General features: G+C 35.3%; 1 protein-coding gene across 2 annotated transcripts in view; it reads left to right on the forward strand.

Annotated features, from left to right (window-relative positions):
- PGR (progesterone receptor) overlaps window positions 1-26142 on the forward strand; it is a 116909-nt gene that overhangs the window by 23056 nt on the left and 67711 nt on the right. For both annotated transcript variants that reach the window (XM_025420899.3, XM_025420909.3), the window contains exon 3: window positions 16063-16179. In XM_025420899.3, coding sequence (XP_025276684.1) covers window positions 16063-16179 — 117 coding nt within the window. The remainder of the gene's footprint in view (window positions 1-16062; window positions 16180-26142) is intronic.

Below are 26142 nucleotides of genomic sequence, written 5' to 3' on the forward strand. Positions count from 1 at the left end.
CATATATATATATATATATATATATAGGCTTCCCTTCATTGTATTCAATGTTATTTTTGTATATATATAAAATATTTTTTCTTTACAAATTTGGGATCTAGTTTCTTCTAACAAACCAAAATACACCCAGGATCTAGTTTAATATTTTGTTCTGTTCACCTGTTTGATTTTATTCTCTTTTTTCTTTGTCTTTTTGGTTTCTAATCTCTTCTGATTAGTTTAGTGTATTTTTTCTGGGGTCATCATTGCTATTTTTGTATTTTGTTCTCCCATTCATCTATTCTTCTTCTCTGGACAGAATGATAAGATAGAAGAACTCACACCAAAAAAAGAGAAAAAGAGGCAGCTAGATGTCAAAACTAGAATTGAGAATAATGATTATAAAGATACTAGCTGGGCTTGAAAAAAACATAGAAAACACTAGAGAAACCTTTCCTAGAGAAATAAAAGAACTAAAATCTCATTGTGTCAAAACAAAACAAAAGGCAATTACAGAGATGTAATTTTAAAAAATGGAGACTCTAATTGTTAGGATAAATGAGACAGAAGAAGGAGTCAGTGATATAAAAGACAAAATGATGAGGAACAATGAAACTGAGAAAAAAGAGAGATAAACAACTACTGATTCATGAGGGGAGAATTCAAGAGATAAGTGATACCATAAAGCAAATATTAGAAAAGTTGGGGTCCCAGGGGAAGAAGAAAGAGAGGGACAAAAGGTATATTTGATCAAATCATAGCTGAGAACTTTCCTAATCTGGGGAAGGAAACAAGCATTCAAGTCCAGGAGGCACAAAGAACCCCATTCATAAAAATATATAGCTGGAAAAATAATAGTGAAACTTGCAAATTTCAGAGACAAAGAGGAAATTCTGAAATCAGCTCAGGACAGGAGGACCTTAACCTACAAGTGTAGAAACATGAGGTGGTCAGCAGATCTATCCACAGACCTGGCAGGCCAGAAAGGACTAACATGGTATATTCAGTGTGCTAAATGAGAAAAATATGCAGCCAAGAATATTTTATCCAGCAAGGCTGTCATTCAGAATAGAAGGAGAGATAAAGAGTTCCCCAGGATAAACAAAAATAAAAGAATTTGTGATCACTAAACCAGCCCTGCAAGAAATATTAAAGGGGAAACCATAAAGCAAATAGAGACCCCAAAAGTAACATAAACCAGAAAGGAACAGAGACAATCTACAGAAACAGTGAATTACTAGGTAATACAACAATACTAAATTCATATCTTTCAAAAGCTACTTGAATGCAAATGGTCTAAATGCTCCAATCAAAAGATATGGAGTGTATAATTGGAAAAAAAATCAAGACCAATCAATATGGTGCTACAACAGAATCATTATAGACCCAAAGACATATCCAGATTTAATGTGAGGGGAATGGAGAATCATTTATCATAGCAATGGGAATCAAAAAATAGATGAGGGTAGCAATGCTTATAGCAGGCAAATTAAATCTTAAAGAGGCAAATTTTAATAAGAGGTAAAGAGGGACACTATATCATAATAAAAAAATCTATCCAGCAAGAAGATCTAACAGTTGTAAATATATATGTCCCTAATATGGCAGCGGCAAATTATATAAGCCAATTCAACTCTGTAATCATAGCAATGAACAGATCATCTAAGCAGAGGATCAACAAATAAGCAAGGCCTTTGAATTACACACTGGACCAAATGGACCTCACAGATATACTCAGAGCATTCCATCCTAAAGCAACAGAATACACTTTCTTCTCAAATGCACATGGATAATTCTCTAGAATATATCACATACTCAGTCACAAATGAGGTCTCAACTAGTACCAAAAGATTGAAATTATTCCTGCATATTTTCAGACCACAATGCTTTAAAACTTGAGCTCAATCACAAGACAAAATTTTGAAGGACCACAAGTACTTGGAAGTTAAAGAATGAATGGGTCAATAATGAATTTAAAGAAGAATTTTTAAAAACTGATGGAAACAAATGAAAATGAAAACACAGTGGTTCAAAACCTTTGGGATGCAGCAAAGGCAGTCCTAAGAAGGAAGTATATAGCAACACAAGGCTTTCTCAAGAACCAAGAAAAGGGGTAGCCCCGGTGGCCCAGCGGTTTAGCGCCGCCTTCAGCCTAGGGTGTGATCCTGGAGACCTGGGATCGAGTCTCAACATCCAGCTTCCTACATGGAGCCTGCTTCTCCCTCTACCTGTGTCTCTGCCTCTCTCTCTCTCTCTCTGTCTGTCATGAATAAATAAATAAAATCTTTAAAAAAAAAAAAACCAAGAAAAGTTTCAAATACCATTCCTTTTACATAAAGAGCTGGAAAAAGAACAGCAAATAAAGCCTTAACCCAGCAGGAGAAGAGAATAAAAATTAGAGCAGAAATCCATGAAATAGAAACCAAAAGAACAGAACAAATCAAGGAAACTAGGAGCTGGTTTTTTGAAAGAATTAATAAGATTGATAAATTCCCAGCCACACTTATGAAAAATGAAAGAGGAAGGAAACAAATAAATAAAATCATGAATGAAAGAGGAGAGATCACAACCAACATTGAAAAATCACAATTATAATAACATATTATGACCAACTATATGCCAAAAATTAGGCAATCTGGAAGAGATGGATGCATTCCTAGAAACATATAGACTACCAAAACTGAAACAGGAAGAAATAAAACACTTAGACCCACAACCAAAAAGGAAATTTATTCTATAATGAAAACATCTCTCGACAAACAAGAGTCCAGGGCCATATGGCTTTCTGGGGGAATTCTACCAAACATTTAAAGAAGAACTAGGGGGATTCCCTGGGTGGCTCAGTGGTTTGGCGCCTGCCTTTGGCCCAGGATGCAATCCTGGAGTCCTGGGATCGGGTCCCGCATCAGGCTCCATGCAGGGACAGCCTCTGCCCGTGTCTCTGCCTCTCTCTCTCTCTCTCTCTCTCTCTCTCTGTCTATCATGAATAAACAAATAAATCTTTAAAAAATAAAAAGAAATAAAGAACTAGTACCTATTTTTCTGAAGCTGTTTTAAAATAAAGAAATATAAGGAAAATACTTCCAAACTCATTCTATGAGGCCAGCATTACCTTGATCCCAAAACCAAAGACCCCACCAAAAAGGAGAATTATAGACCAAAATACCTGATGGATATGGATGCCAAAATTCTCACCAAGATATTGGCCTATAGTACCCAACAGTACATTAAAATGATTACTCACCACAACCAAGTGGGATTTATTCCTGGGCTGCAAGGGTGGTTCAACATTTGCAAATCAATCAACATGATATATCACATTAATAAAAGAAAGAAGAACCATGAGATCCTCCCAACTGATGCAGAAAAAGCATTTGACAGAATACAGCATCGTTTCCTGATTAAAAATCTCCACAGTGTAGGAATAGACAGAGTATACCTCACTATCATAAAAGCCATATATGAAAAGCCCACAGCAAATATCATTCTCAATGGGGAAAAACTGAGAGCTTTTCCCCTAAGATCAGGAACACGACAGGGATGTCCACTCTCACCACTGTTGTTCAACATAGTACTAGAAGTCCTCGCCTCAGCAATCAAACAAAATAAACAAAAGGTATTCCAATTGGCCAAGAAGAAGTCAAACTCTTAACTTCACAGATGACACAATACTCTGTGTAGAAAAGCCAAAAGACTCCACCAAAAAATTACTAGTACCAATAAACAAGTTCAGTAGCGTCATGAGACATAAAATCACCACGCAGAAATGACTTGCATTTCTATACACTAACAATGAGGCAGAAGAAAGAGAAATTAAGGAATCAATCCCATTTACAGTTGCACCAAAAAACCATAAGATACCTAGGAATAAACATAACCGAAGAGGTGAAGATCTGTACTATGAAAATTATAGAACACTCATGAAAGAAATTGAGGAAGACATAAAAAAAATGGAAAAATTTTCCATGCTCATAGATTGGAAGAACATAAGTTATTAAAATGTCTGTGCTACACAAAGCAATCTACACATTCAATGCAATCCCTATCAAAAACCATCAGCATGTTTTATGGAGCCAGAACAAGCAATCCTAAGATTTGTATGGAACAAAAACAAAAAACAAAAAAGATCCCAAATAGCAAAGGAATGTTGAAAGAGAAAACCAAAGCTGGGGGCATCACAATGCCTGACTTCAAGTTCTATTACAAAGCTGTAATCATTAAGACAGTGTGGTACTGGCACAGAAACAGGCACATGCGTCAATGAAACAGAATAGAGAATCCAGAAATGGACCCTCAACTCAATAGTCACCTAATCTTTGACAAAGCGGGAAAGAATAACCAATGGAAAAAAGACAGTCTCTTCAACAAATGGTGTTGTGAAACTTGGACAGGCACATGCAGAATAATGAAACTGGACCATTTTCTTATACCATACACAAAAATAAACTCAAAATGGATGAAAGACCTAAATATAAGATAGGTTCCACCAAAACCTTAGAGGAGAACACAGACAGCAGCCCCTTGACATCAGCTGTAGCAACTTCTTAGTAGACACATCTCCTGAGGCAAGGACAACAAAAGCAAAAATAAACTGTTGGGACTTCATCAAGATTAAAGCTTCTGCACAGTGAAGGAAACCGTCGACAAAACCAAAAGACAACCTATAGAATGGGAGAAGATATTTGCAAATGACATATCAAATAAAGGGCTATTATCCAAGATCTGTAAATAATTTATCAAACTCAACACCCAAGAACAAATAAGCCAGTCAAGAAAGAATGAAGACATGAACAGACATTTCTCCCAAAAAGACATGCAAATGGCCAAGAGACACATGAAAAAATATTCAACATCACTGGGCCTCGGTGAAATACAAATCAAAATAACAATGAGATGCCACCTCACACCAGTCAGAATAGCTGAAATGAACAAGTCAGGAAACAACAAATGTTGGAGAGAATGTGGAGATGGAGGAACCCTCTTGCACTGTTTGTGGGAATGTGAACTGGTACAGGCACTCTGGAAAACAGTGTGGATGTTCCTCAGAGTTAAAAATAGAGCTACCCTATGACCCAGCAATTGCACTACTGGATATTTACCCCAACAATGCAAACATCGTGATCTGAAGGAGCAACTGCTCCCTGATGTCCATAGCATCAATGTCCACATTAGCCACACTATGGAAAATGCCCATGTGTCCATCGACAGATGAATGGATAAAGAAAATGTGAGATATATCTATATCTCATTTTTATATATATATATATATATATATATATATATATATATATATATCAGCGATCAAAGGATGAATACTTATCAATTACATCAACATGGATGCAACAGTAGGGTGTTATGCTGTGTGAAATAAGTCAATCAGAGACGGACAATTATCATTTGGTTTCACTCATGTAGAATATAAGAAATAATGCAGAAAATCATAGAGGAAGGGAGGGAAAACTGAATGGGAAGTCATCAGCAAGGGAGACAAATCACAAGAAACTCTTTAGGAAAAAACTGAGAGTTGCTGGAGGGGAGGTGGGAAGGGGGTTAGGGTAACTGAGTGATGAGCTCATCATCAGGCGGGCAAGTGATGTTATAAGCACTGGGTGTTATATACAGCTGATGAGTCACCAAACTCTAATCTCTGAAACTAATAATACCTATATGTTAATTAATTGTATTTAAATAAAAATAAATTTTTCAAAAGCAGTTAAAGGAAATTAATAAGTAGGGAAGAATGAAGTCATTTTGTTGTCTGTGCCTGCACAGTTCATCGTCTTACACCTTTGCAGGACCCATGACCAGAAAAATGACATCCTTAGCATGATCCATGGGTACAATTTTAGGTCCTTCTACGTGAGAAGGTCATTCATCAGATACTTGTGCACAGAGGTCAGTGGTTTTGACCGGCTCTGGCAGTGTCCTGTTTAAGACTTGAGTCTCTGCAAAATAACTATATCAACATTTTGTTAACATGTTCTCAAAAAAGAATATTATCTATAGAAGCATGGTGGCAGGCTGCATTCCAAGAACAAGTATACTTAGGCAAAAAGTTGCAGTTCTACTTATTAGTCCTATTAACCCTCAAGTTACTGGTTTCACTACTTTCCTGACAATCTAGGCCATCTCTCAGGGTCTTTGCAATTGGATTTCCCCTATAATTCCATTTCCTAATATTTCTCACTCACCCAACTCATTCTAGCTTCCAGCTTTGGTGAATTCCTAAATATACCAAACTTTGGTGACTGCCAGTCTCCCACTGAACAGTTACATTCTGCCACTAGAGTCTTCTCAAATTGATCGAACACCTCATTAATAGATCTGATTTAGGAAAATGCATACTTAAAATTGATTTGCTAAAAGAAACAGAAGAAATGTTTGGGTTAGAATCTGCTTTGAGTTATTAAGATAAAAGATGACGGCCTCTGTGACACAAGAACATGTGTCATAAGAAAGAACTAGATTAGATGAAAACATAGCTGGATGAGATAAGAAAATACTACAGTAAGATCCAAAAATATAATAGCTGAGTTAAAATCTATACTGGGAACCATAAATAGAATAAGTTGTGTAGAGTTCATATTTAAGGCATTACTTCACAATGAAGAAAAAGACACAGTAATGAAAATTTTAAGCCATGGCTCACTGTGGTACCAATGTGCTAAGTATTTTATCTAACTTAATTCATTTAATCCATATAACAGCCTTATATTGTGTTTATCTTCATTTCCACTTTAAAAGTGAAAAAACTAAGACTTAGATGATTTTATCAATGTATAGCTAGTGGAAGAACTAGAATTTGAGTCACAATCTATCTTACTATAAAGCGTGTGGTCCTATCACTGTGCTGTTAGATAAGGGATATGAATAGAGGGAAGATATTCAGCACATAAATAATCAATGTTTCTGAAGACTAAACTAAAAAACAAGTTAAGCAAGAGTATTAACTGATTATGGAAAGTAAGCTCCTGGGATCTTATCATGAACACCTAGAACAATGTTAGGACATAGAAGATAGTAAGTATTTATTGGACTGTATTAATTTCCACCTACTAAGCATTTATTCTGTGTCTAGTGCTACATATCTTTAAAATATTTATTTATTTATTTTAGAGAGAGAGTGTGTGGGGGGGGGTGGGGCAGGGCAGAAGAAGAGAGAGAGGGAGAGAAGCAGACTTCCTGCTGAGCCCAGAGCTCAACTGGAGGAGGGAGGAGGGAGGAGGGAGGAGGGAGGAGGGAGGTCTCCATCCCACAAACCCAACATCATGACCTAAGCCAAAATCAACAAGAGTTGGTGCTGAAATGACTGAGCCACGCAGGCGCCCCATATATTTTAACAAATTATTTTATTTAACTCCCAAACTATTATTTTATAGATCAGGAAAATAAAACTCAAGAAGTTGAATGATTTATTCAAGGTCTTATAGTTAATAGATGGTAACAGAAGTAAATTTAAAAGTTCAATAAAAAGGGCAGCCCCGGTGGTGCAGCGGTTTAGCGCCGCCTGCAGCCCAGGGCGTGATCCTGGAGACCCTGGATCGAGTCCCACGTCAGGCTCTCTGCATGGAACCTGTTTCTCCCTCTGCCTATATCTCTGCCTCTCTCTCTCTCTCTCTCTCTGCATCTCTATGAATAAATAAATAAAAAATCTATAAAAAAAGGTTCAATAAAAATTTTACTCTGTATATCAAAAGCTCTCACTGTGTCCCAAAAAATATAATGAAAAAATCTATACCTTTGCATATATTGAACACTGTTTTAACTTTACATTGAAAAGATTATACATGAGTTAAAACAGGGGAGAAAAAAACTGGATCATTACCAAGAAATAAAAATTAGGCTGACATTAGATTTCCTCTTCGAAGCACTAAATGTTGGGAATGGCAAGAATTCTATCAGGATGAGTTATTATTCTTAGATGAAAGTAACACATATTCTCACTTTTGTGTAAGGGCTTAGGAATATGTTCAACTTCTACTGAAGGACATGTTTGCCTGATACTTGGGAGAAATTGGATTCTTAGGGTGGCCTCTGGTTCAGGATGAAGTTTGGCAGTATTCTTGTATAAGAGATGGGAGGTGCCGTTATCATTCTCTCTACCCTTGCTTCCTGCCAGTGATGTAACTCTCAAGCAGTCCCTTTCAAGAGTCACATGTCCATGTCTGATGCCCAGGGCCCATGTCTCTGTTCTTAAGGGATGTATTCTGTTTCCTCCTTGTTCTCAGCCCAAGACTTTATGTCTACTTTATATTTAGGTAATTCCATGTACCTTGCTTGTCATTTTCCCCTTGGAAAAGTTAAATACCTATGTAGTAACTATCTGTTTTGTTATAAGGATTATATGAAATGAGCCATTTAAATTCCTAACATATTGACTCATACTATACTCAAAAATTTTTTTCTGGAGCACCTGAATGGCTCAGTTGGTTAAGCGTCCAACTCTTGATCTCAGCTCAGGTTTTGCTCTCAGGGTCGTGAATGTAAACCCTGTATTGGGCTCCACACTGGGTGTGGAGTTTAGTAAAAAATTGTTTTCTTTCTTCTCCCCCTCCCCACCTACCTTTTCCTTCACTTCAAACCAAACTAAAACCAAAACAAACAAAAAAAACCCCTGGGATCTTGCATGAAGATACCTTAAAACTTAGTGCTTCATTATTGTCCATCTCCCTTTCACCTTGTCAAATAATCAGTGTTCCCCTCTGACTTCTTTCCAGTTTTACCTAACCAGCCCTAGATTGGCTAATGTGAAAAACTAGTCCAAGCCTTTACCTCATTCTGCTCTTGTCTTCAGAAAACTTCAGATTCTAGAAAATATCCATAAAATTTGAAAGAATAGTATAATGAATATCTATAAATAACTATATGAAAGTAAATTGCAGGCATCATATTTTACCTTTCTAAATTTCAGAACGTATCTCCTAAGGGCAAAAACAATTTGCAATATAACCCTGATATCACACCAGAAAATTTAATATTGATAAAATAATATTATCTAATATATACTCAATATTCAGATTTCCTCAATTGTTCTCAAGGTGTGCTGTATAGGTTGTTTTTTTCATAAAGGATCTATCAAGAACTATGTATTTCCTTTGGTGAACAAGTCTCTTTCATCTCCTTTAATCTAAAAAGATACTCCCACTTTTTTTGTCTTTCAGGACATTGACAATTTTGAAGAGTCCAGGCCAGCCATTTTGTAGAAATTCACACAATCCGGATTTTTCTGTTTTGTGTTTTTTTCAGTTAGATTCAGGTTAAACATTTTGATAAGGATCATGTGCAGGCCAGTGGTTCTTAAACATTCTGGTCTTATGACCTCTTTTCTTTACATGCTTAAAAAGTATTGAGAGCCTGAAGAGTTTTTGATTATGTGGATTATATCTGTCAATATTTATCATATTATAAATTTAAAATAATTTTTTGGAACTTAGTCATTTAAAAAATAGCAAACCCATTGGATGTTAATTTTCTCTCTGCATCTCAGCATGTCAGCAGTGCCAACATTGAGAAACCTTTAGTGTAAACTCATGATTGCCTCACTTTTTTAAAAAAGATGTGTTAAAAACACATTTTGGTCTTTTAAAAAAGACCAAAAGTTATAATGAAAAGTATGACATTGTTATACATTTTTACAAGTCATTTTAATGTCTGCCTTAATAGAATGCAGCTGCATCTCGTATCTGTGCCTGCAGTCAGCCTGTTGCAATATGTTGTTTTGGTTGAAGCATATGAAGAAAATGTGGCATCATGCAGATATGCAGTTGAAAATCAGAGTATTTTAATTGTCTTTTCAGACTTGACAAGCAGTCATCATTTCCTTAGGGATGGCAAAAGGGTGATTTTCTACTTCTCTTATTCCTTCTGATTTTATCATGTGTAAATCTTTTTTATAGTTCTTTCTCTCTTCCAAAAGATAATTTAGTAATCTTAAAATATTGGAAAGCCTGGAAGATGCTTGATTATTTCCCTTTGATTATCAATTTTCAGAGTAATGAATTTGTGCCTTAGTATCCTCCAGTACTTTCCAGTGAGTATGTTTTGTTTCTTACTCTTCTTCTTTCCTTTCTTACATGTCATTGTGTACTAATGGCTTTTTATATAGACAGTATGTTTTAATCACTAGAAATAAATTCTTTTTGATGTTCAAATTGTTTTTGGTCAATGTGGCTTTAACACCGTTTCATTACCCTTCAATAACATCCAACTCTATTACAACAAAGTATCACAGGTTCAATTTGTACACTTCTTGCCACAGTCCTAGATAGCCATTCCTCCAAGGAGCTCTGGTTCCTTTCAGATCAAAATGATATTAGACAGCACTCTGGATACCACTGTTTATTACTGCTGTGGTTGTGTTTGCTTCTAGGCATTTTTAGTGGACCAACCTGGAAAACACATCTTTTTTAAAAAAGTGAGGCAATCATGAGTTTACACTAAGGTTTCTCAATGTTGGCACTGCTGACATTTGGGGCCCATTAATTCTTTGTTGTTAGAACTTTCTTGTGCATTGTGGGAGCTTCAGAGCATCCCATCCCTGGCCTGTCCTCAGTAGCACCTGCCCCTAGTTGTGTGAAGCAAAATGGTCCCCAGGCATTGCAGAACATTCCAGAGGTGGTTCGCCCTGTATGGGAACACGGCAATAATGCCTCTAGTTGAGAAGCACTAGTTTCCAATTTTATTTGTAACAGTATTAAAATAACTCTGTTATTGTTTTTATATGTATGTTTCATATTTGTGTGTGTGTATGTGTGTGTGTGTGTATTTCACAATGCCAACGTCAGCATGACCTCTAACAACAGCACACCTATGGTCTAGGTGTTGTTTCATCTTCTCTATGAAATCTTGGTCTGTTCCCATAGTTTTTAACAAAAGCACAGTCTCATTTCAGTGATCAAAATACACAGCACAGCATGAAAATCCAAATCCCAAATTCTCACCTAATTTAGTTTCTTCTTTGCTAGAGCTTAGGCCTACTGGTTAGGGCCTAAAGTTGCAAGAACCAACAAGATCACCTTCTTCTGTATTTACCATACTCACATTCCTAAAATCCCTTAATAGCTAATTTTGACCTTTTCGATATCAAGGCATAGGAAGAAAGCCCAGGTTAAAAGGAGGAACACATTTGTATTTGGCAGGTGCATATGTGACTATCACTGGACTTCTCTATGTTTGGTGGATGATTATAACTGGCTATTTCTCTAGCAGGATGCTTGGTGGGATTCATGGGATATTTCACTGGAAAGCTTCAACTGTAATCCTATAATGCAGGTGATATCTCTCTTCTTTCTGGACACTCCTTACTTCTATGCTCAGTCTCTGAACTTCAAATGATTGGCCCTACACAGAACTCCCTTTGTTGGATCAGTGTCCTCTAGTCTATCCTTTCAGGTGGAACTATTTTTAAAAAGAAATAAAAAAACCTTTTTGGGATGCCTGGGTGGCTCAGCAGTTGAGCGTCTGCCTTGGGCTCAGCGTCTGCCTTGGGCTCCTAGGATCAAGTCCCACATCAGGCTCCCTGCATGGGGCCTGCTACTCCCTCTGGCTATGTCTCTGCCTCCCTCTCTCTGTGTTTCTCATGAATAAATAAATAAAATATTTTTTAAAAAGCTTTTTATTGGCATAATTTTAGGAAAGTGCTCAAAGAGAAGTGTAAAGCTTCATGAATTATCATTAAGTAAATGAAACTATACTATTATTATTCAGGTCAAACAATTTACAAATCATTAGCTTCCCAGAAAACCTCTTGCACCCTCCAGTCATTCCCCATATGTAACTACCATCTCAATCTCTAACATTATAAATGGTTTTCACTGTCTGGGAACTTTATATCAATGGAATCATGCAGTGTTTTTCTCCATTTATTATTTTACATATTATATTTATGGACCCAGCCACGTTTTTGCATAGGCTAGATATTCTCATTGCTGTATAATAATGCATTGAATCAATAAAAGAGTTTGTTTATACATTATGCTATAGATTATTGTTTGAGTTTTCAATTTGGGACTATTATAAATACTGTTTCTTTTTTTAAAGATTTTATTTATTTATTCACAAGAGACAGGGAGATAGGCAGAGACATAGGCTGAGGGAGAAGCAGGCTTCCTCCAGGGATCCCGATGCAGGACTTGATCCCAGGACCCCAGGATCACACCTTGAGCCAAAGGCAGACGCTCAATCACTGAGTCATCCAGGTGCCCCACAAATACTGTTTCTATAGATATTCTCATACAGATCTCTCTTTTTTTTTGCATATGTACATACCTGAGTTTTGCATTTGGCTTTCCCAGGATTCTAGGAATTTTATTGGTCCCAGACCAGTATTTATTACTTGGCACAGATTCATACACCATGTGGTAGTAAAAATCACCTCTCATAGAGGCCAAGATTTTTTTGTTTAGCATATTTTGTTTTTAGTCATGGGTGGCTCTTCTCCCCACCCAAAATTTTGGGCAGATTCCTGGCTTTATCAGCATAGTCTGGATAGTGTTTTCTAGCTCAATTTTCACGAAAAGACAGCCTTTTGAGATTCTCCATTTTATATAAAGTTCAGTTCCCATGCTGTCCCCCAGTGGGACTGAGGCCACAAATTCTGGCCCCTTGTGAGTGTTGAAGCCCAGGTCTTGGCTCCTAGGTCCTGTATCTGATCTGAAACTTTTTTTGGCCACTGTACAGTCCATTCCAGTTTACCCTTCTGCCTTTCTTTTTAATTTCTGGCTTATTGAGATTTCCTACACACACACTTTTTTGTTCTAGACTGTAAGTAAACAACATGCTTTTGTCATATTTTATTCAACATTTATGTGTTTGTGGTGGAAGGGATGCCTCCATGAGCACCAGCTCATGTTGCCTCAAGCCTGTGCTTCATGAGTCATACCATACCAACTTTTTCTTGTTTGTTCTTTATCTGTTAGACATATATATTCATTTCTTCTGCCATTTTACTACCTTTCCCCCTCCCTTTCAAAGAAAGGCATGCAAAAGTGACTTCTCTCAAACCTAAGTGAAATGTGTTTACTTGGGCTTATAAGGCAACGTAAATAATATAGAATTCTTATCTTAAAGGTAAATCTCTTTGTAGGTAATAATAGATTTCATTTCAAACAAAATGAAACTTTTTTCCTGTATCTAAAATTTTAATAAATCATTAGGGATATAAAATGATCTAGTCACATTTTAATAGTGCTTTTATTTTCACAAAATATGATTCCTTTAACATAACTTGAAGTTATATTAATATATTAAATACAGAGAACAGTTGGAAATACTATTTAAGTATAGCCATTCAATAATCTCTTTTCAGGTAATTAAATACAAATTTTTCATAAATAATAACTTCTGTCTTTGCAAAGGTAGATGTTAAATATGAGCTTGCTATAGATGAACAAAGGGAAAAAGAGATAGACTCTTAAATATAGGGAACAAACCGGTGATTACCAGAAGGGAAGTGGGAAGGCGGATGGATGAAATAGATAAAGGGGGATTAAAAATACGCTATCATGATGAGTACTGGGTAATGTATTGAATCATTGAACTACTATATTGTGCACCTGAAACTAATATAACACAATGTTAATTATACTGGAATTTTAAGAATTGTAATAAAAAATAAAACTATAAAAAATAAGCTTGTTAAAGACTAACTCATGGTCTATTAATATAAGAAGGCAAGAAACTTGTTGAATTAACAAGTATTCTGTATAAAAACATTGAAAGTTGGTAAATAAAAATCTGGAGCAAGAGATTTTTTAAAAATTTACTATATGTGACAATAAGTGAAATATTACTATCGAGTTTATATTGTTGAGTAAATCATGGTTATAGCTATAGGTGAAGCACGAAGTATAATTAAGTACACATATATTCAACAAATATATATTGAACTGTTATTTAACACAAGATTTACAAAAGACCTAGTTTTTAACTTCACAAAACTTAGGCGAAACAGAAAAGCAGTATTTACAATAGTAAATTAAACATTATTAAACATTGAGTGTTTATTTGGCTACACAGAAGAAGTGTCTAGGCCTTTCTGGGATCAGTTAAGACCAGTTTGAAACATGACCAAGAGCTTGGCAAACAGATGTATTTAGAAAAGGGAGGAGAGTCATAAAGGCATGAAAGAGTTTGTGGGAAATATAAGGATGTTAGTACAGCTAGAACATCAAATAAAAGAGAATATGTAATTTAAAGGAAAAGACATAATAAATAATTACCCTTTGCTTTTTCTGCCCTAATATATATACAAAATTTTCCAAGGAGAAAAAGAAAAATGTGGTGTTCTATTAAAGATCTTTGGTAATATTGCCCCATGTTTCAAAAAGGGCAGATGACATATTCTTTCCCCTGCTTGATTAAGCAAATGTTTAAGGTACCTCTGTGTTCCTTTACCACAAAATTTGGCCAAAAGAGTGAATCTGATTTTAATGTTGAGTAATACAAAATATTAAAGGGAATTCCATAATCTTTAAAATCACCTTTCATACCTAAATATAAGGAAGCTACAAATGTTAAAAGATTCAGTCTGTGTTACAAGAATTTACTGGAAAATAAAGAGTGCCAAAATTTTTTTCCAGTTAATTAAGGTTTATATGTTTAAGCTGAGATTTGTTTTTTTTTTTTTGTTCAATCCAAGTAAATTAGATTGTTCCATGCTTTATTAAATGGAACACATTTGTGGTTCAAAATCATCATGGTTAAATAGTAAATTCATATTCCAGACCTTTTGAAGAATATGTTATTTCTCCTGCACGTATGATCCCAGAGTCACACATTTATGCACATTTCTTCTATAATTCTTGTCCCCTTTCATTCAATACTTCTCATTGTTTTAAATTGTTCTACCTTTATTATTATTTCTATTTATTGTGTTTTCTAATTTGCAGCCAAAATAAACCAGGCAGTGAAGTCAGTACAATCAGTAACATCTTTTTTCATGTGTTAGGCCCTTTAAAAGTAAGATAGTTCCAGGATTTTCCAACAGAATGAAGTGAATAGATTTTATAAAAGGTCTATTTTAGAGACTTTTAAAATTCTTTAGTCTGTATCTGTTTTCTTGAAGGTTTAGATGTCAGAAAGAAAAAAGTTTACTACAGTTTGACTGTTTTACATGACTAATACTTCTCAAAAACATGTAGTTAATCTTGAAATGATAGAAAGGTCTAAGGGCAGTCTGATATTGACATCATTAAGAAGATGCACAGAAATATTGTGCAAAAGATTTTTAAAGGAGCCCTCAAATCGATTTATAAATTGCGTTCATCTCATTAAGGCTCCTGAAGACACAAGTAAAGTTTTTTTTTATCTCTTCTTTTTTTTTAATTTATTTTTATTGGTGTTCAATTTACCAGCATACAGAATAACCCCCAGTGCCCGTCACCCATTCACTCCCACCCCCCGCCCTCCTCCCCTTCTACCACCCCTAGTTCATTTCCCAGTTAGCAGTCTTTACGTTCTGTCTCCCTTTCTGATATTTCCCACACATTTCTTCTCCCTTCCCTTATATGCCCTTTCACTATTATTTATATTCCCCACATGAATGAGAACATATAATGTTTGTCCTTCTCCGATTGACTTATTTCACTCAGCATAACGCCCTCCAGTTCCATCCACGTGGAAGCAAATGGTGGGTATTTGTCGTTTCTAATGGCTGAGGAATATTCCATTGTATACAGAGACCACAGCTTCTTTATCCATTCATCTTTCGATGGACACCGAGGCTCCTTCCACAGTTTGGCTATTGTGGCCATTGCTGCTAGAAACATCGGGGTGCAGGTGTCCCGGCGTTTCATTGCATCTGTATCTTTGGGGTAAATCCCCAACAGTGCAATTGCTGGGTCATAGGGCAGGTATATTTTTAACTCTTTGAAGAACCTCCACACAGTTTTCCAGAGTGGCTGCAGTTTTAAATAGATTTGGAGCATCACCAGCTTTTACTTATGGCAAGCAAGAGGCTGGCTGAGACATTAATGCACTTGATGTGCATTTGTTGTTTTTTTTTTTTTTTAAGGTGTCAGTGCATAAAATTTCCAATGGTCTTTAGATATCATAGATAACTTTTATTTGTGTTTTGTTTTTTAGGGCAGCATAACTATTTATGTGCTGGAAGAAATGACTGCATTGTTGATAAAATCCGCAGAAAAAACTGCCCAGCATGTCGCCTTAGAAAGTGCTGTCAGGCTGGCATGGTCCTTGGAGGTAATGCTTATGTTTTCATCATGAATATACTGTTGAATATTTATACTCTAAAATAGTGAGTCAGAAAAATCCTAGTTTTCTTATTCACCTTTGTTCTGGCTTTGCTTTTTCTGTCATGATTATTGGTGTCTGAATGAAGCAACCATCAGTATCTTAACTACAGATTTTCATCATTTTGAGATCTGTTATGAGAAGTAATAAGACTTCATTTGTCTGTACTGCCTAGAAATTGGTGTTCTGAGAAGTTCACCAACCTCTTATTAAATTACATGGGTTGGATCTAGGCTCTGACATGACTGCCAGTGTGGCTTGATAATTCTCTAGCCCTTTCTGGGCATTAGTATCCTTATCTGTAAAATGAGAGCACTGAGATTCTTTCCAGCTCAAAAATTGATTCTGTGAATTGGTCAAATACATTGATCTTCATCTCTCCCTCTCTCTGTCAATCCCTCCCATCCTATGTCCCTTCCTCATTCTCTTTAAGTAACTATGTGTTGAGCTCTTACTACTTACCAGATACTATTCTAAGATTCTAAGTTGTGGGAGTACAGCAGCCATAAATTTTATATATATATATATATATACACACACACACACACACACACACACGCATAAATACATACATAAATACATAAATAACAACCAACCATCTACCCTAATGGAGCTTACATTCTGGGGAGAGGAGCAATAAATACTTATGTCAAATTATGACAAGTCCTATCAAAAGTATTATGCAGTGTGAGTAAATAGGAAGTATTAAGAAGAAGAGTCACTCTTAAATCCTTTAATATTTTCATTTCACTTAGCCATTTCTTTTATTCCCCCTTCAAAAAATATTTTCTTTTGGTTCTTCCCCTCCCCACTTTTGAAAGTTTTTGTCTTTTTTCAAGTATTCTGTTTTTTTCCTTTCTCCAAATTTTTATTTAAATTCCAGTTAAGATACAGTGTAATATTAGTTTCAGATGTAGAATCTAGTGATTCATCACTTAGAACACCCAGTAGTCATCACAATGCCCTCCTTACTCCCCATCACCTATTTTGCCCATTCCCCTACTCACCTCCCCTCTACTAAACATCAGTCTGTTTCTTGGTTTGTGTGTCTTTCTGCTTTTCTCACTCCTATGTTCATTTGTTTTATTTCTTAAGTCCCACATATGAGTGAAATCATATGATATTTGTCTTTCTCTGATTGACTTTTTTTTTTTTTGCTTAACATAATACAGTTTAGCTCCATTCACATTGTTGCAAATAGCAAGAGCTCTTTCTTTATTTAGGCTGAGTAATATTCCATTTTATAAACATACCACATCTTCTTTATCCATTCAAAAGTTGATGAACATTCGGGCTCTTTCCATAATTTGACTATTGTTTATAATAAACATTGGGGTGCACGTATCCCTTCAAGTTAGTATTATTGTATCCTTTGCATAAATACCTAGTAGCACAATTGCTGGATAATAGGGTACTTCTATTTTTAATTTTTTGAGACAACTCCATACTGTTTTCCGGAGTGGCTGCACCAGTTTGCATTCCCAATAACAGTGTAAGAAGGTTTCCCTTTCTCTGGATCCTTGCCAACACCTTTTGTTTCCTGTGTTCATTTTAGCCATTCTGACAGGTATGAGATGGTATCTTACTGGGGTTTTGATTTGTATTTCCCTGATGATGAGTGATGTTGAACATCATTTCATGTGTCTGTTGGCCATCTGTATGTCTTCTTTAGAAAATTGTCTATTTCATGTCTTCTGCACATTTCTTAACTGGATTATTTGTTTTTTTTGGATGTTTAGTTTGATAAGTTCTCTATAGATTTTACATATTAACCCTTTATCTGTCATTTGCAAACATCTTCTCCCATTCCATAGGCTGCCTTTTACTTTTATAGATTGTTTTCTTCACTGTGCAGAAGTTTTTTATTTCGATGTAGTCCCAGTAGTTTATTTTTGCTTTTGTTTCCTTTGCCTCAGGAGACATATATAGTAAAAAGTTGCTTTGGCTGATGTTAAAGAGGTTACTGCCTATGTTCTCTAAGATTTTGATGGTTTCCTGGCTCACATTTAGGTCTTTCATCCATTTTGAATTTTTGCGTGTGTTTGTGGTGTAAGAAAGGGTACAGTTTCATTCTTTCGCATATTACTGTCCAGTTTTCCCAACACAATTTGTTGAAGAGACTGCATTTTTTCCATTGGATATTATTTCTTATTTTATCACAGATTAATTTATCATTATGGGTTGTGGGTTCATTTCTGGGTTTTCTATCTGTTATACTGAGCTGTTTGTCTGTTTCTTTTTTTGTTGTTGTTTTATTTGTTTGTTTTGGTTTTTTTTGTTTGTCTATTTCTGTGCCAGTACCATACTGTCTTGATCACTACAGCTTTGTAATATAACTTGAAGCCTGGAATTGTGATACTTCCATAACTTAGCCATTTCTTAAGCAATATCTCTGATATCGTGTATTTGATATAACAGTTATAATTTTTAAAAACACATTAAAATGAACTCATAAGCTTTTTAAAGTTTTTTTTCATATATGTATATGAGGTATAGTTGACATACAAGTTACCTTAGTTTCAGGTGAAAATGTAGTCGTTTGACAACTCTATACATTATGCTATGCTCATCATAAGTATAGCTATTATAATACTATTGATTTAATTCCCTATGCTGTAGCTTTCACCTCCATGACTTATTCCTTTCACGAAGAGATAACATGTACTTCTCACTCACTTTCACCTATTTTGTAGATTGTTCCAGCTCTCTCCACTCTGGAATCCGTGTTTGGCTTATGTATTTATGGGTCATTTCTGCCTTTTTTATTTGTTTAGATTTCACATATAAGTCAAATCATATGATGTTTGACTTTGTCTGATGAATTTCACTTAGCATAATACCCTCAAAATCCTTATGTTCTGCAAGTGGCAAGATCACATTCTTCTTTGTGACTGAATCCATTGCACATATATACCACACCTTCTTTATTCATCTATTAATGGACATCTAGTAATGGGTTGCTTCATATATTGGTTGTTATTTATAATACTGCAGTAAACATAGGAGTGCATATATCTTTTCAAATTAGCATTTTGTTTTCTTTGAGACTCAGTTGTGGAATTAATGAATCATGTCATATTTCTATTTTAAAATTTTGGAGGAACCTCCATACTGTTTTCCACAGTGGCTGCACCAATTTTCATTTCCACCAGTAGAGCACAAGCCTTCCTTTTTCTTCACATCCTTGTGAACACTTGGTACTTATTGTCTTTTTTATTCTTGTCATTCTGACAGGTGTAAGATGGTATCTCATCGTGGTTTTGGTTTTCATTTCCCTGATGATTCGTGATGTTAAATATATTTCCTGTGTCGATTGGCCATCTAAAATGTCTTTTTTGGAAAAGTATCTATTCAGGTCATCTGCCTATTTTTAATCAAGTTTTGTGTGTGTGTGTGTGTGTGTGTGTGTGTGTGTGTTGATTCTTGTAAGTTCTTTATATATTTTGGATATTAACACCTTATCAGATATATCATTTGCAAATATCTTCTTCCATTCAGTAGGCTGCATTTTGCTTTGTTGATAGTTTCCTTCACTGTGCAAAAGTTTCTCGTTTTGCTATAGTCCTAATCATTTAATTTGCTTTTATTTCCCTTGCCTGAGGAGACATATCTAGACATATCTAGGCCAATGTGCAAGAGATTACTGTCTGTGTTTTCTTCTGGGAGTTTTATGGTTTCCAAATTGGTATTTAGGTCCTTAATCCATTTAGAGTTTATTTTTTGTATATGGTATAAGAAAGTGATCCATATTCATTCCTTTGCACATACCTGTCCAGTTTTCACAGCACTATTGAAGAGACTTATCATTACATATTGTTGCCTCCTTTGTCATAGATTAATTGACCATATAAGCATTGATTTATTTCTGGGTCTCTATCCTGTTACATTGATCTATGTGTCTATTTTTGTGCTAGTACCATATTGTTTTGATTACTACAGCTTCATAGTATATCTTGAAAGTTTGTTTCTAGGTATTTTATTCTTTTTGGTACAATTGTGAATGATATTGTTTTCTTATTTCTGACTCTGATACCTTGTTATTCATATATAGAAGCACAACAGATTTCTGTATATTAATTTTGCATCCTGAAACTTTCCTCAATTTGTTTATTACTTCTAATAGTTTTTTGGTGGTGTTTTTAGGGTTTTCTGTGTATAATATTGTATAATATCATGTCATCTGCATAGTGACAGTTTCACTTCTTCCTTAATAATTTTGATACCTTTTATTTCTTTTTCTTGTCTGATTGCTATGGCTAGGAAACCCAGTACTATTTTGAATACAAGTGGCAAGAGTGGGCATCCTTGTTTTGTTCCTGATCTTAAAGGAAAAGCTTTTAGTTTTTCACCATTGAGTATGATGTTAGCTGTGGGGCTGTTATACTGCCTTTATAAAATTCACAATAACTTAAATATGTAATTAAGATACCACCTAAATATAGCTTATGTTCCATAAATGACATGTGTTGCACTCTGGGGAAGAGTGTATTAGACCAATATTTTTTGAGTGTCCACTGTGTTAAGCACCTTGCTTAGTTCTGTCACTGCTAACCTTGAGCACAGTATAGCCTAATCCCTCGTAAAAATAAGTATCAAACAGAAGAGTAATTGGTTTAAGAAAGGTACATTACATTGCTATACAAATAGAGAAAAGGAAAGAATTAATTCTATCTGAGGGAGTTGGCCAAAGCTTTTCAAAGAGGAGGTTTTCAAAGAATAAACAAACTTTAAAGTGGAAAAGGAGAAAAGTGTTTACAATGAAAATACTGTGTATCTAAAAAAACATGATGTATTTTAGTGATAAATTTTCAGAAAAGTTGATTATTAAGTGGGAACAGGAAGAAATGAAGCTTGAAAGTTACTTTGGGCTAGCTGGTATTGAGAGTTTGACTATTTTGTAGGCAGTGGAAGCAATGATTTTTGTAACTATTCATGGACTGTCCATGGAATAAAGGCCAAATTTCTAAATGCAGCACATGGAGGTTTTCCTCACCCAGCAGCTAATCTCTCTTTTTCTAAGCCCTTCTCCTGTCAATCCTTTGGGAACCTATGCTATAGTCACAGGCTCTCATCTGTGCTTTCATGTGTTACTTTTACCTGTACCATTCTGCCTTTACTCCTCATGACTCTTACTTGTCCTTCATATAAAGTGTGACTTTCTTCTGTAATCTTCCCATCTCTTCAGTCACTGAGGGGAAAGGGATTTTGTGGGAACATAGTTTAATGTAGTTGTTTTCATATCTGGAGAGGTTGAAAGCCCTTGCATGAGCCTGGATTGGAGTTTGCCCTCATTTGACTTGCTTCAGCATTTCTACTCTTATAATGGAAGATGGAGCAAATTGACCAAAGCAGAAGTGATAGGATACACAACCATCAAGAAATGGGATCATTCAGAGAAGAGACTTCTCTCCCTCTGTAGACAGAGAAATTGGGGTTCATTCAGAAGAGAGACATTGGTTCTAGTCAACAACACAGATCTCAGTGAGAAATAGAATAACAAAAAGAAGAGATCTTTAGAAAAGACTCAGAACTGGGAAGAAAGAAGATACCATTCCAGAGGCATAGACTAATTTAGCACCAGAGAAGGGTGGACAGCAAGACCATATTGGTGCAAAGCTGCTGCAGTTGACTTCCTTATATTTTTTCTGCTTAACGGAAGAATCGGTTCCATATAGGGCAGAGCTTATTAGTTCAGAAGCAAATAGCCCTAACCTCAAGATTATAGTAAGAAATAGGCAGAAATGTGAGCACATAGTTATCATTGCCCAGGTATAGTACCCTCAATTTTGTTTTCCCAAGTTTTCCTGTGTCCTAGTCTCCCTGAAATCTTATGGATTTTTCTCCTTTTTGCATAATTTACTTTAATCAGCACATTACCTAATATGACCAGTAACCATAAAAGTCATCATCCAAACTACGACAACTCTGAGGATGAAGTGGATCATAATCAATAACTAAACTGGAGTAACAGGGATAAACTGAGACTGTCCGAGGGCAAGTCCCCTATTTTCCCACTTAAAAGATGCAAATGTATTCTGGTCAAAATGAATACATAAACTTCTGAAAATGTAGATGAAATAGTCAAACATTTACTTATATATTGTGCTAATTTAAACACAAATATTTAAGTCACATGCAAATATCTACTGATTTAGAAGTATTGCATATCTAGTCTCACATTTCATGAGTAATTTTATTCAAACTATTTTCACAAACCTTTGCCAGCAGGATCTTTTACTTCTTAATACAGTCACTCTGTAAGTCAGCTAATCATTTACCAGAATTCATCATCATTTTATCTAAAATATTTAATAATTTAATATGTAGACTTTTTGTCTGTGTATAGTCATGTAATTGGGAATCTATCCCAAACCAAATACAGTCATTCAAATCATATAACCATTTTAATATTTTTCCCATAAGTTTTTAAATGACTCCCCATAATATAACAATTTGCTGTATTGTTTGATCATAAAATATATTAAGCCTACAAATTTAACAAAAAATAAATACTTTAAAAATAAATAAGTAGATATATGTGTCTATCACTCAGTTTTTAATATCAGATCATCTTTTATTTTTTTCTTCATTTTTGTTGTAAGGAGTAAACAGTAACAGATATTTTGAAGCTTTTTTTTTTTTCTTCTTTTTTTTGGTATGTTCTTCCCTAATCTCATTAGGTTAATTGCTTATCAAATTTCTTTGCTTTTTTTTTTTTTTTTTGAATCAGATACTGTCTACAAATCTTCCCAGCTGCCTTTGATTGAAGTTATTTCAGATTAATTTGTCTTTGGTAGCATATTGTCATTCAGAATAATTTAGAGGGGATCCCTGGGTGGCTCAGTGGTTTAGAGCCTGCCTTTGGCCCAGGGCGTGATCCTGGAATCCTGGGATCGAGTCCCACGTCAGGCTCCATGCATGGAGTCTGCTTCTTCCTCTGGCTGTGTCTCTGCCTCTCTCTCTCTCTGTGTCTCTTGTGAATAAATAAATTAAACCTTAAAAAAAAATTAGAGTTTCATAATGTTAGATTGCTCATAAGGCTATTATATAGTGTAGTACCTTTGTTTTCTTTTTATAAATTTATTTTTTATTGGTGTTCAATTTGCCAACATATAGAATAACACCCAGTGCTCATCCCATCAAGTGCCCCCCTCAGTGTCTGTCACCCAGTCACCCCCACCCCCCGCCCACCTCCCTTTCTACCACCCCTAGTTCGTTTCCCAGAGTTAGGAGTCTCTCATGTTCTGTCTCCCTTTCTGATATTTCCCACTCATTTTTTCTCCTTTCCCCTTTATTCCCTTTCACTATTTTTTATATTCCCCAAATGAATGAGACCATATAATGTTTGTCCTTCTCCGATTGACTTATTTCACTCAGCATAACGCCCTCCAGTTCCATCCACGTTGAAGCAAATGGTGGGTATTTGTCATTTCTAATGGCTGAGTAGTATTCCATTGTATACATAAACCACATCTTCTTTATCCATTCATCTTTCGATGGACACCGAGGCTCCTAGTACCTTTGTTTCTGAGGGATAATTCTGAGATTTAAAAAAAGGGAAAAAGCCTTACTGTATTTCAGCCATATGTAAAAGAGAGATCAATTGAATGCTAATGTTCTCTTGTGGTCAGCATTGCAAACTGAGAAATACAATATTGGTGCATTTAATTATTTCATGAGTAGATTTGCACAGAGGTTTATTAGTTAGAAAGAACCTGACAACACACTCTAATATGTCATAGTCCTGATATTGTTCCACCTGGGAGAGTTAGTAGCAAAAATATGTAGAGTCAACAACCCAGCTCTTATAAATCAGAAGGGTACTCAATTTCTGGATTAGATTCTAATTACTAGTCCTGTATTAAATTTCTGGAGTAAAGGGAAGTATACTTGTGGTGTACTAAGATTGTGACAGCTTCCTTTTGAATGATCATCAGGGTTGCTCCTGGTTGGATTCTTCCATAATTAGAAGGAATTAATTATTCCTTCTAAAGTAATAATTGTCTACACACTACTGGAAATGGAGAGACATCTTTTTCCTTCCTTCCCTCTCTCCTTCCTTCCTCCTTTTCTTCTTTTCTTCATGGTTATCACTCCTTCTTGAGGTTTTTCATTTCTGGTATAGAGACTATTTGAATAACAAAAGATGGAACAAAGAGAGAACATTGAAACATTTTTAAAGATATAATAAACTATACAGTAGAATATCAGAAGTCAGAAGTATTCATGTTTTGATGTATTGTGACCTAGATGTTACAGGTTGCCCTGACCAGCTTCAGCGACTCTGTTTTGATTATAAGAATTGTGTTTGAGTTATTGGGTCTCTTAGTTGCATGTAATTTTTATTTTTAATGAATCACTTCCTTGCCTTCACCAGGTCACAGTGAACTCTTGCATTTTTCTCATTGCTGTACAGGACTGAGTAAGAAAGATAGTTACATGCTGAAGGATGGTGATATAGCTTCACATTTAGATATTCTGCTTCTAACTTATTTCCTTTGGAAAATATGTTTGTGTAATGACTCACAAAAAAGTTCTAAATGACTGCAACTCTGTATTTTGCATTTGTGGTATAAATGCTAAATTATTAAGGTAATTAGCTCTTACAAAAGTAAGTAGCTTTCTGTGGAAAGGAATGATTAAATGCATAATGTTAATGTTAAATGCATAATTTTTTTAAAGCTGGAGACTTTTATAAGTTACTTATCTATTCAAGTATTTATTATTTATTTATTTATTTATTTAGACTCTTCTTTAGATTTAAAAGGGTTATGTTAGAAAAACTAGTTTCTCTCCTACCTCCTCCCCCACTTCTCTTGGCAAAGAGAATAACTTTCTGGGCTACAGAATATGGGTTGTGCATTAAAACTGTGTTGTTCTTTTTTTCTTCTCCTACACTTGAAGTCAATAAGCCTCAGTTTTTTTCTGAAGAATTCCAAAGCTCCTAAACAGTACCTTTTATGGAGGTATAGAAACTTATTCTATGTCCTTAATTACTATAAATACTGAAATCCTCTGCCCTCTCTTTGCTGCAGAAATTGTTTTGGGTGATGCCCCCCACCTACATCTTTAGACCTCTCCTGGTCTTCCTCTTACGAGTATTTTCTTTTCTTCTCAAACCTTGGTTTTGAATCAGTAACCCCTATCCCAAGACAGTACTTTACACTGTTTACCCAGTTCATTGAATTGAAACCTGCAACCAAGTGTCTTCCAGTCACTGCCTGATTGTTCACGCTGGATGAGGACACTCCTTAGAGTATTCATTCTCATTTCTTTTTCTTTGTTTGTTTTTGTTTTGTTTGTTTGTGGGTATTTTTTGGTGGTGTTTGTTTGTTTTTGCATTTTTGGGGACTGCTTTTATCGTTGCCAGCTAGAACTGTTCAATAGTATCTAGCAGTATCTCCTATTTCTAGACCCAGTAAAAAGTCAGGATTGAGGGGTACAAAGATTCTTCTCCATTTGTGGTCTGAATTTATTTGGATGATTTAAAACAATTCTAGGGCAGCCTAGGTGGCTCAGCGGTTTAGCACTGCCTTCAGCCCAGGGCCTGATTCTGGACCAGGGATTGAGTCCCACATCAGGCTCCCTGCATGGAGCCTGCTTCTCCCTCTGCCTGTGTCTCTCTCTCTCTCTCTCTGTCTCTCATGAATAAATACATAAAATATTTTTTAAAAAATAAATAAAAAATAAAACAATTCTAATATAGTTTTTTTCTGGCAAATACCTATTTTAATTTCCTATTTTCTATTTCATATATATATAGAAATATATATATCAGATGTAACTATATATAGTTACAAACATTTAATATCAGTTCTTCATTATAAATATCTTTTGTTTCTGGTTAAATTTAATTTGCCAACATACAGTACGTCAGAGGGCCATAAGGGAAGGAGGGGAAACTAAATGGGA

This window comes from Canis lupus, chromosome 21, assembly GCF_003254725.2.
Source record: "Canis lupus dingo isolate Sandy chromosome 21, ASM325472v2, whole genome shotgun sequence".
In the NCBI taxonomy this organism is placed as follows: Eukaryota; Metazoa; Chordata; class Mammalia; order Carnivora; family Canidae; genus Canis; species Canis lupus.